Source organism: Eschscholzia californica, unplaced genomic scaffold, assembly GCF_041429995.1.
Source record: "Eschscholzia californica isolate CP2 unplaced genomic scaffold, dmEscCali1.0.p SCAF_2, whole genome shotgun sequence".
Classification (NCBI taxonomy): domain Eukaryota; kingdom Viridiplantae; phylum Streptophyta; class Magnoliopsida; order Ranunculales; family Papaveraceae; genus Eschscholzia; species Eschscholzia californica.
In genome coordinates, this window is record NW_028238309.1 from 45146556 (window position 1) to 45158144 (window position 11589).

Sequence of the window (11589 nt, forward strand, 5' to 3'; positions counted from 1 at the left end):
GTCATCTTGAGATATTTCTATTCTACCATCGACAATGTCATCTTTTTTTTTTTTGTTGAAAATCGACATGTCATCTTAAAGATCTAAATATAATTTTGCATTGGAGAGAATTTTTAAGAAAAAACTTAAAAATTATATGTAACAGTTAGAGTTTCAAAAATTGAGTGTTGCATTGGATATTGTAGAGTGTTTTGTCTTTCAGAACCAACTCAAAACTGATCGAATCGTCCCACCAAAAGATGTGGAAAAGGATTGGTGACTATAAACCAAACAAGTAGTGATATGGAACATGGAAGTTAGCAATTCGACTCTACTAGAGTTACTTTAACCTCCAACTCCGATTACCCTAACCCTACTCATCTCGGTGTATTTCAATTAATAACGCACCACTTTTGTCTTGATTTTAGAGCATCTTAAACTAATTAATGACTTCTCGTCTTACAATTTCTCGTATGACGAATAACTCGCAAATTATCACGATAACTCAAATTAAGTACTACAATAATTTCAATTAATCGAGATTAAAGTCAATTAATCACATTAATAAGATGTGTTAGTTATTGTTTTCTCGAAACAGTATAACAACCACCCTGATGCACTTGCGAGATTTTTGTTCTAAGGTATCACTCCATTTTAGAGAGAGAAAGTAGAGAGAGAGAGAAAGTAGAGAGAGAGAGAAAGGGATCCGGAAGAGACATTTGAGGAACAGTGGACGAGATCTTGAAACATTTGATTTTAAAAGACCGAAAGCATCGGAGAAGAAGAAGTAGAAATTCTGCTTTAAAATGGACTGTTGATTTACTACTACTGGAGTATTATTCAGAGGTCTGTATATCTGTACTGAGTCTTTTTCAGAAAAACAAGAATAGAAATGAAATTCAGTATGAGAATTTCATTTCAAAGGACTGATTGAGTTCAAGTTTGATTTTGATTTTCCCTGAAATGTGTGAAATCATTGTCTATTTGATTTAAGTTTGGTCTTGATTTTAATTCATGTGTTTAGTTACTGAATTGAAGAATCAAATTGAAGGAATTTGTTTGGATTTTGGTGGATCTCTTGTTTATTTGGAGGTCTAGAAGAATATTGATTGGTTAATTTGTTTGTAAGTTTCAAAACTAAAAACTAGGGTTTTTTTTTTATCAAATATAAGGGATAGAATAAGAACCTTGTTAGAGTTTTAGGTTTTTATTACAGTTTACTTGTAGACAAGTCTGGAGATTTCTGGCAGAGAAAAAGAAGAAAGGGAGTTTGGTTTCAGATTTAGTTTTGTTGTTAAGTTTTGATTTTGTGGAAATATCTTCTTTGTGCTTTAACTGGTTAGTCCAACTTTATTCTGTTTGAATCACTTGTAGAATGATAGCATTTACTGATTCAGCTAAAGAATCAAACAAAGAGATGGAGAAATGCTTGGATTCTCAACTATGGCATGCCTGTGCTGGCGGTATGGTTCAGATGCCCACTATAAGCTCGAAAGTTTTCTACTTCCCACAAGGGCACGCTGAGCATGCTCATGGTAATGTGGATTTTGGAAATTCGTTGAGGGTTCCTGCATATGTACTCTGCACAGTTGCTGGTGTGAAATTCATGGCTGACCCTGAATCAGACGAGGTTTACGCTAAGATGAGGTTAGTTCCGACGAGGAACGACGAGCCTGATTATGATGAGGATGGGGCTAATGGAAATACAGGATCTGAGGTTCAAGAGAAACCTCAATCGTTTGCCAAGACTTTAACACAATCTGATGCTAACAATGGTGGAGGTTTCTCTGTTCCTCGTTACTGTGCTGAGACAATTTTTCCTCGCTTGGACTACTCGGCAGATCCTCCTGTGCAAACTGTCCTTGCGAAGGATGTTCATGGAGAGGTTTGGAAATTCAGGCACATTTATCGAGGTACCCCACGCAGGCATCTCTTGACAACAGGATGGAGCACCTTTGTGAATCATAAGAAGCTAGTTGCTGGGGATTCGATCGTGTTTTTGAGAACGGAAAGTGGGGATCTTTGTGTTGGAATTCGAAGGGCAAAAAGAGGGATTGGTGGTGGACCAGAGTGTTTATCTGGGTGGAATCCTGCTGCTGGAAATTGTGTCTCTCCATATGCTGGGTTTTCTGTTTTCTTAAGAGAAGATGATAACAAGTTCCCAAGGAATGGTAATGGTGGTGGTAATACGTCCATGGGTGGTGGTTCGAGGGGTAAGGAGAGAGTGAGGCCTGAATCTGTGATTGAGGCTGCAACTCTAGCTGCCAATGGACAGCCTTTCGAGGTTGTGTACTACCCACGAGCAAGTACTCCAGAATTTTGTGTCAAAGCCTCATCTGTGAGGACAGCAATGAGAATTCCATGGTATTCAGGGATGCGGTTCAAGATGGCTTTTGAAACTGAAGATTCTTCAAGGATAAGCTGGTTTATGGGAACCATATCATCTGTTCTGGTTGTTGACCAGATCCGCTGGCCTAATTCACCATGGAGGCTTCTCCAGGTACCCTTTCGCTCCTCCAATATTTTGTCGATAGTATGCTCTAATCTCTATACATCATCACCAACAATTTGGAGTTATTTATATTTCAGTTTATATAACATATTTATACACAATGATCTAGAATTTGTTTTACAACTATTTATTCTTAGAAAAACCAGCATTTGTGAATCTTTTCAGTTGACACCAATCTATTTCTTCTTATTTGAGTTTGAATAGGATGAATATCAGTAGAGAATCTCAAGGTAGTTTCTGCTCAAACCATGTATCGGATGATAGATAAATCAAATCTCTGGTTGTGGCTCAAATATGCAATTTAGTTCAAACTAGTATATATGTACGTACGTTCATTTAAGCATTTCTGTCTACTAATTACTTTGCTTGAAACCCATGCTGTATAGGTAAACTGGGACGAGCCAGACTTACTACAAAATGTGAAGCGTGTTAGCCCATGGCTGGTTGAACTAGTATCTAACATGCCGGCCATGAATCTTTCACCCTTCTCACCACCAAGGAAGAAACCACGACTACAATCATACCCCGATTTCCCCCTTGAAGGCCAATTTCCACTACCTTCCTTTTCCACCAACAACCCTTTAGGACCCAGCAGCCCATTGTGTTGTCTATCAGATAACATTCCTGCAGGCATACAGGGAGCCAGGCATACTCAATATGGTACATCTTTAACAGATCTCCATCTCAGCAAACTGCAGTTGGGCCTTTATCCGTCCTGTTTTCAGAGCTTTAGTCACCCTTGCCCACCCTCCAGAACTTCAGATAGCCTCGTAATGAGTAATGCTAATAACAGTGACAGTGTTTCTTGTTTACTGACTATTGGTAATTCTACTCCGAGCCCGAAAAAATCTGATGAAGGAAAGAAACCTCAGTTTGTCCTCTTTGGTCAACCAATACTCACCGAGCAGCAAATCTCTCTTAGTTTCTCTAGCGATACAGTCTCCCAAGTTCTAACTGGAAACAGTTCCTCAGATGGCAATCTCGAGAAAGCGTTGAAGTCCAGTGCAGGTTTTGCTTCTGTAGATCATCAGCGTGGCCAGCGAGAGAATTCTTACTCCGAAGCATTTCAGTTTTTCAAGGAACGTCAGATGATTGATCTAGGGTTGGAGACTGGCCACTGCAAGGTTTTCATGGAATCAGAGGATGTGGGTCGCACACTTGATTTGTCGATACTTGGTTCATATGAAGAGCTATACAGGAAGCTAGCAGACATGTTTGGTGTTGAAAGATCAGAGATGGTGAACCATGTGGTCTACCAGGACGTGACAGGTGCAGTGAAACACACCGGTGATGAACCATTCAGGTAAAGATTTTTGCACAAACCCTAATCTTGTTTATCTTGCATTCTCATCAGATATATCAGCATCTGCATCATCAGGATTTTCATGTTTCTTCAATATGATGGTTTTGAAATTCTATATATTAAAAATGGCAGTGAGTTCAAGAAAGTAGCAAGAAGACTAACAGTCCTAGCTGATTCTGGTAGCGACAACTTGGGAAAAAGGTGAAAATCTGAAAACTTTCACTTCCATATTTGAAATTTTATACACTCTTTAAGAAAACGATTTGTTGGCATACTCAGTTTAATTCTTCATAGAATTGTATAGTGAAAGTTGATAATTTCTTTCGTTTTTGCAGGAAGTGGACGACCGGGTTGAGAAATGTAGAAACAGGGGTGAACACTTCAAGTAAGACTGGGCAATTTAGTATATCTGCTTAAGATTTGAAAATGTTTGGTGAGGAATGTTTTATTTTTGTAAGAAGTAAGAAATCCTGAGGGTTTCTTTTTTATGTTACAACTTTAATTGAGGAGAAGTTTTATACTAGAGTTGGCAAAAGAAATTGTTTATATGTTTCAATGAATATTCATGTTCTTCTAGACTAATATCTTCATTTCTGAGTTGTTCCATGATGTGAGCGGGAATCTTACCTGCATCTCTCTCCCTCTATATATATAATGTTTCCTTCTGTGTAAGAGCATCTCCATTGGGACTTGAGGAAAAACTTCAAATATTCTTGGTGTGTAAGATTTTCTTTTCTAAGTGACACGCCCCTCGCCTTCATCTTCACATCTCTTCCACCAACACAATTTTCGACCACCACCACCATTATTGACCAACGATCACCTCACTCGTTCTCTTTCTCTCTCTTTCATTACAAGTGTTTAAATTTTCCTATCTAAACCTGGCCCGACCAGGAACCTTGCCCCGAACTCGTTTGGGATAATGATCATGGTCGGGCATAGAATCATTGATCTTTTTCGCCGTTGATACTATATCCGACCATAATCTTGGCCAAATCCCGTAACTTTCTTTCACTAGATCTAGACTGCTCATGTACCCTGGTTGAGAGTCGACCGGGTCAAGCATAGAGTCACTAACCTTTGTTTTTTAACTTTTTCATCAACTGGAAATTTCAAAGATGGGAAATGATAAAGTTACAAAAGATTTTGACAAAAAAAGGTTCCCAGCTGATGTGGCGGGTGTGGTTTCAAACTTTGACCAAATCTAGGCCGTTGAGAGATGAAAATCACAACCGCCACATCAACTGAGAACCTTTTTTTGTCAAAATCTTTTGTGATTCTAGCATCTCTCTTCAAAGATAGATTTGTTTGCGGTTTTAAAAACTAGGGTCCTAACATGTCTTCTAAGGTATATGTGTCCTAAAAATGTGGATTGGAAAATTAGTTTTGACAGAGTTTAGGAAAATAACTTGACTTCAAATAACCTAATTTTTGGGAAAATTGTATTTTGATCGTTTTGAGAACTCACATTTCCAACATCCCACGTGCGAAGATCTTGGGTTCAACCAAATTGAGCTCCCCAAAATATCTTTGTTGGTGATCTTCACATGTGTGTGGTAAATGCTAATATTATAAAACTACTTCCAACAGAATGTAAGGGTTGAGAAGCTTCCTAAGCGTGTGATTTGATGAACCAATAAATAAAAACCTAATTATATACTTCAACATAAAATTTGAAAAAAAAAATATTTAATTTGGGGAATCAAACATTGAGAAAAACTATTCATATATATATTTCACACCAAGGGCCTATATTTGTGCCGTAAACCTGGGAGAAAATTTATTTATGGGGATCATTTTTCTATAAATTTATTATACTCAAACAACAACAAGATTTGAATATAAATTAGGGTTGATGAGAGAGATAGAGACGGGCAGCTTTGGAAGTCGTACGACAGTTGGTCGTCCTAGTTCTCCCCCGTTACCCGATGAGCGATGACTCTGGTTAACCGACATTTTCATTTCCAACCATAACTATTTTATTATCCGATAAACCGACTTATATTGTACACACATTCCTCTGTCTCACTCAGTAGAAAAGAAAACAACCTAGTGGGTGATGATATGAATTTATTATTACTAGTAGTTAAGACATACGCGAAATGCGCAATGCTCTACTGAAATAACATTAGTTTGTGACGTCTTAATTGCCTAAGAGAGAGAAATAGAGCATTCACTTTGTTGCAATGTTCACGGATCGCGTGTTTTAGGGAGAGTAACTATTTGGCCCCTCACAGTCTCAACTAGTTTCCCTAGTTCTATTTTGGTCTTGTGAAGATACTGACCAAAATTACCCCCTAAAATTTACCACCTTCCAAAAATAATTTATTTTTCAATTTTTGGTTAGTCAATGGTTTGTTTTATTTTCTATTATGTCTTTCAAAATTAATTTTCTTTATGTTATTTCTTTATTTTTTTTGTTCAGAGAAAGGGTTGTCATCTTCTGTCGCTAACTTTTTCTCTAACGAAAAAAGAGAGATAGGACATAAAAAAATTATTTTAAAAATAAGAGCGAAAGAAAGTATAGATTAATTGTTAGTTTTTTTTAAATAACTTAAATTAGTTATTCATCTTTGGTGTCAAACTAGGGATTATCTGTTTTCTTTTGAAACCAATCTTATCTACTTAGCAGTCAAAGCATCTAAGGATATAAGAAAGAAAACAAGGTGTAATTAATATGGAAAAACAAAGTCTAGCCCCACAACCAGACAATATTCATAAGCATATAAATAAATGTATAAGTTAGGAAATCGTGTCAGCAAAAAAAAAAAAAAAAAAAGTTAGGAGATCGAACCCTAATATAATTCAACATCTTGTTTTCAGGGTCCAATTTGCAACCTCCGATGTCTGCACTAATTTCCAAAGACAATAACTCAAAATACGTAGACAAGAAAAAGCTATTCATATAAAAAATATGCTGGAGTGTCAAGTGTGAAAGTTAGAAGCAACCTTTACTTACATATCATATTAGAAGACACCAAGGGAGCGACTTTCACTATCCAAAATGTTTCTTAGTTTAAGTAAGAAACCATCTGCAGATTACAATTATATTCAGATTAATAAAAATACATTTAATTAACGACGACGAGAGATACTAAATATCTAGTATATTATTAGGGTAGGTAAACCGAGTCAGATACACGGTGGTAAACATGTCATCAACGTTTTCTCTGTTTCTCTTTTTTTTCGTCTCTCTCATTCATCAAGAATGCCTATTTACTTATTGCGGCTTTCTTTATTTATTCATCATAATTTTGGCTTAACCATGAACAAGAATCCAATATATTTAAAAAGAGTTTCAATGGTATGAATCATCCCATAACTCATAGTTATAAAACTTAATATATTAAATCCATTATTGGTTTATCCTTGGATGTAAGTCCAGGTTACTGAGGCAATCATTGATTTCATTTGACCAAGTTAAAGATGTTAACGAATCGACTTGAGCAGCACGTGTCAGCTTCATCTACACGTACACAGAATGAGTCGTTGATAGAGCTAGCACAAGGGTGGACCGAACTTTGTCACCTAAGAATCCCTTCACCAGGAAGATTGTAGGGGGGGGGAATGAGTCTTTTAGACACGTTGAATTCTGTTATAGTCTAGAGGCAAGACGAGAGCTCTGACCTAAGATACAAGGCAACGAGGTCTATAGAAGTAAACTTGGAACCTTGAGCTATACTCAGGGTGAAAGAACTACGGTTACGCGGAAGGCCATATATATAATGCCAAAGATCCACTTTCCTAACTGGAGCCGTTGCTGACAAAAATACGATTAATTCAGTTAATATTGACTTGTACGATCATGTCACATGGCTATCCACTGATGTTGGGTAGCCATCCTGATGTAGATTGTTGCGGAAGCGTAAAAGTAATGGAATCCACCATTGTTATAAACTAAACTGATAAAATAACGATTAATAAACGAAGAACAACTGAAATAATTAAAGAAGAAGATGCAATCAAGGAGATTTTGTATTTGATAATTCAATTCAATGTTTAACAAGACAGACTGGATTTCTCTTATATAGAGATTATATTTTCCTAGTTAGACTCAAATAGAAAAATAAGATAACTACTAAGGATACTTTCCTTGATTGTTAGGACTTTAAACATGAAAACCCTAAATACTTAAATCTAGAAACTACGCTAATGTAGTAACCTGGCCGTTAGGCCCACTAATGACCTGGCCGAGAGGCCCAATAGAAGATGGTCGCCATCACATCCAGTCTCAAATATATTAGGTATCACACAAGTTTTCCCTAAAAGAAATCTGAATCTAATCCTTACAACTGAATTGATTTCTTCATACCTGCTCACAAAAGTTACTTAGGTGTCTTTGCAAGTACTCTACCAGATATCCATTATAGGAAGAAAAATGAGTCAATCAAGGGCTACACTAATTTGGTGCTCGAGAAAGGGCGACACTTCAGCAAGTCACCTACATTCGTTAAAAATACATGAATTATACAACATCAACACCATGTTTGGAAACGATAATTTAGCACAAGAGGTACCCCGTTTGAGAAAATAAAAGAAATGAGATGCAAATTGCACTATCTATGATACAAACAACTCTCATGAGGTTGGCACGAGTCTTCTAAGCACCTTAAACTCTGTTATAATATCAAGGCAAGCAGAGAGGTACATCCGTGTAAGCTCTGCCTTTGGACCCTGCTTTGACCAGTGAGATATAGCAATGAGGGCTGCAAAAGTAAGCTCGACACTTTGAACTCTGCTCGGGATGAGCGAATGACAATTATGCGGAGAATAGATAACGTCAAAGATCCTCTTTCGTAATTGGAGTCGTTTAATGAATCAATCAACGACTCTAATCAAGGGTTACGAGATGAATGAATCAACCAAGGCGAGATTACTTTTGTTGTGATATTCGGGAACCCATTTTTCCACATATCAGATATTGTGCGGAGATCTTCGACTGAACCACATTAAAATGTGGTTTTCACTATTTTATGTTCATCTCTACGATTATCACATAATTGTAAATTTAACAGTCGAAACACTTAAAAATGAAACCACTCGGGGCTTATGTATTTCTAAAATGCGTACCAGTCTCGATTTCGTGGTGGTTTCATATAATATGCATATATATACATAAACACATGTATATATAGAGTTGATTGTTTTTCTTTTGTTGACAATAGAGTTGATTGTTAGTATATAAATTCCAATTATTTGGAGTATATTCACTTTATTTTTATTATTTATTTTGTAGTTTATAAAAGTTAATTAAATCAGAGTAGGCTAGCTATAGTGGACTAAATAAGCATGTCAATAACTCTTAACCCCCTTGCTTCTACACTACTGAGTTATTTCTGTCCACACGATAACAAATTTTCGTTTTCACATTTGAATATCCCTAGTGATGTGATCCACAACATTTGACTTCATAATGAAACATTACTAATTTATTCTCCCTTATTTCTAACAACCAAAACTTATTACAGTAATTACCATCAAATGTGAATGAAATTTAGTATATCAAGTAGTATTTCATTTCCTTCATCAAAAAAAAAAGTAGTATTTCATTTCCCATATTCTTAAATACTTTAAAGTCATCAACCTTGAAAAATGTCATAACTTCGATTGACATTTTTCTACCTCTGATTACCTAGCCAAAGTTTATGTTTTCCTCCCAGAATTTCGAAATATGTTTCCGAAACTAAAACACATTATAATGTGTTTAAAGCTAATTCTTTGCGATCACATCTCTAAGTCATGTTTTTTCGAAGCTAGTTCTTTTTTTTTTGATGAGATTCGAAGCTAGTTCTTGATTTATAACTTTATTCAATAGGTACTTAGGTCAAACAACTACCTCTGGACCTTTGCCTTCACGATCCACAAATTAATTAAGTTAAGGCCATGAGCTTAATTTATTATAGCTTTGAGAATCTGGAAACAAAAAGGTATTTGAGCTGGAAACTATTAATAGTTTACAAAATAGTATTCACGTTTCTTCCCAAGATCCAACCATAATTGCATTCCAACTCCGACTATAATATAAAACTATATTGGCAATCTCAAAAATAAAGATCAGATAGTCAAGATAATTGACTCACTTCTGTAGTTATATAAGTAATTTTTGTGAATGTCATTAAATTAATGGCGTTACTAGACTTTAAGTGCGAAATATGATTCAAAGTTCGATTGACATGTTAGAATAGTCTCACATATGAGAAAAATGATCCACTACTCAAGAATATAACATTTAAGTCATCATTGTTAATTGTTTTGAGTTAAATGACTACAAACTTAACAAAGACAACTCAACGGTCAGAATGGTTGATTTTGTTTTATCCCTTATGTGTGATACATCTTTATAATGAACTAGGGTATATCCCGTGCCTTAGGGCACGGACACTTGTATCATTTAAATGTTACGAAATTTATTGTTATATTTTATTGAAAGAGAGATATTTTTATTAGTTATTATTTTTTTGTTTCTTTTCTCTTAAATTAATTATTATTTTATTGAGAGAGAGAGATTTTAATTTATTTTTTATTAGTTATTATTTTTTATTGTTTATTATTTTTTTGTATTATGTTTTTGTTTCTTTTCTCTTAAATTAGTTATTATTTTATTGAGAGAGAGAGATTTTAATTTCTTTTTTTAACCCCTGAAATTTATTTTGTTTCTTTTTTCTTAAATTAGTTATTTTATTTCTAAGAAGGAAGGATTATTGTTTTTTAAATAGGTAACTTTATTTCTACGAAGGACTGTAATATAAATTTTGAGAAGGGCTTCCAAACAATATGCTTTATTAAAAAAGGGGTGTTTGTCCCAGTCATCGTTTTCCCTTCTGTTTTATTATATAGATTATTCAGTCAGATGATTCAGACTTAACTGAGTTAGATTGGAGGTGAGATACCGGGCTGAGTCGTCCTATGTCTGTCTTTTCCGTCAGGGGTAGCTATGGTAATTTTTCTGTTTTTATTTTTTATTTTTCTTATTTTTAGGGGTAAAAAGTCGAAAGGACAGAGATTGGACGTGACGTGCCGTGGTGGTTTGTTCGTGCGGTGGGTCCGACAAGACTGCCACGTCATGATTATTTTCCGACAGACATACCAGCTGACGAGTACAGTGCCACGTGGTACAATGACGTCAGTTTATGTCCTTACTTTTTCGTCCTCTTGTCTTTCCCTAAGATATTTGGACGGTTGTGATTTCATAGATTCCAGATCGTGTTGGACTAAATAGTATCTCGGTCAAATCATAGTTAACCCTTTGGGTCAATAGTTAACCTAAGAGGTTCATATATCATCTAAAGAGATATTGAATTATCTCATGAAACGAGATGTTCAAAATATCACTTTTTAAGTTTTTTATATTCTCATTTCTCCTTTTCTCTTTTATTTTTTTTTTTGTTAAGAGGTATTAGCAAATTAAGAAATCAAAATGTTATTACAATACAAAGGAAATAAAAAGAAAGGTATTCTATTCCAAGATTCCGCTTTATTCTTCTTCCTCGCACGTTTCGCTAGCTTATCCGCTGGCCGATTGAAATTCCGGTTGATGTAGTTAAACTTCACCCTGTTTATCCTACTTGCAAGTTCAAGGATTTTGTTGATGTGAACTCTAGATTGCCATTGAATTTTCCTATTGGAATTCTGAATATGTTCTATAATGTTTATGTTATCGCTTTCAATGATGATGTTTTGATAATTCTGTTCGACAGCCCAGATGAGACCATTTAGGATTGCAACCGCTTCGCCTTCTTCACTATTTCTGTTCCTGGATATATCTGTATGAGCTTCTATGAAGTTTGAATTTGAG

The 11589-nt window shown here is 35.5% G+C and overlaps 1 protein-coding gene across 2 annotated transcripts; it reads left to right on the top strand.

The window, feature by feature from the left end:
* The first annotated feature begins 399 nt into the window (after positions 1-399).
* LOC147558270 (auxin response factor 18-like) lies at positions 400-4370 on the top strand. Of its 2 annotated transcripts, none has more exons than XM_086659882.1 (5): positions 400-825; positions 1377-2479; positions 2878-3794; positions 3927-3995; positions 4130-4370. In XM_086659882.1, exons 2-5 carry the CDS (start codon positions 1397-1399, stop codon positions 4209-4211), a joined length of 2151 nt encoding a protein of 716 aa, XP_086516008.1. In that variant the 5' UTR covers positions 400-825; positions 1377-1396; the 3' UTR covers positions 4212-4370. The 2 variants fall into 2 exon arrangements, with proteins under 2 accessions (XP_086516008.1, XP_086516007.1); XM_086659881.1 differs by having other exon boundaries at positions 551-825; positions 1354-2479.
* The last annotated feature ends 7219 nt before the right edge of the window (positions 4371-11589 follow it).

What these genes read in the sequence shown, in the direction of transcription:
- LOC147558270 (XM_086659881.1), top strand. Translation starts at nt 1,355, where the DNA reads ATGATAGCATTTACTGATTCAGCTAAAGAATCAAACAAAGAGATGGAG. An exon ending in CACCATGGAGGCTTCTCCAG is followed by an intron (nt 2,480 to 2,877) that starts GTACCCTTTCGC and finishes CATGCTGTATAG; the next exon opens with GTAAACTGGGACGAGCCAGA. An exon ending in ACCGGTGATGAACCATTCAG is followed by an intron (nt 3,795 to 3,926) that starts GTAAAGATTTTT and finishes TAAAAATGGCAG; the next exon opens with TGAGTTCAAGAAAGTAGCAA.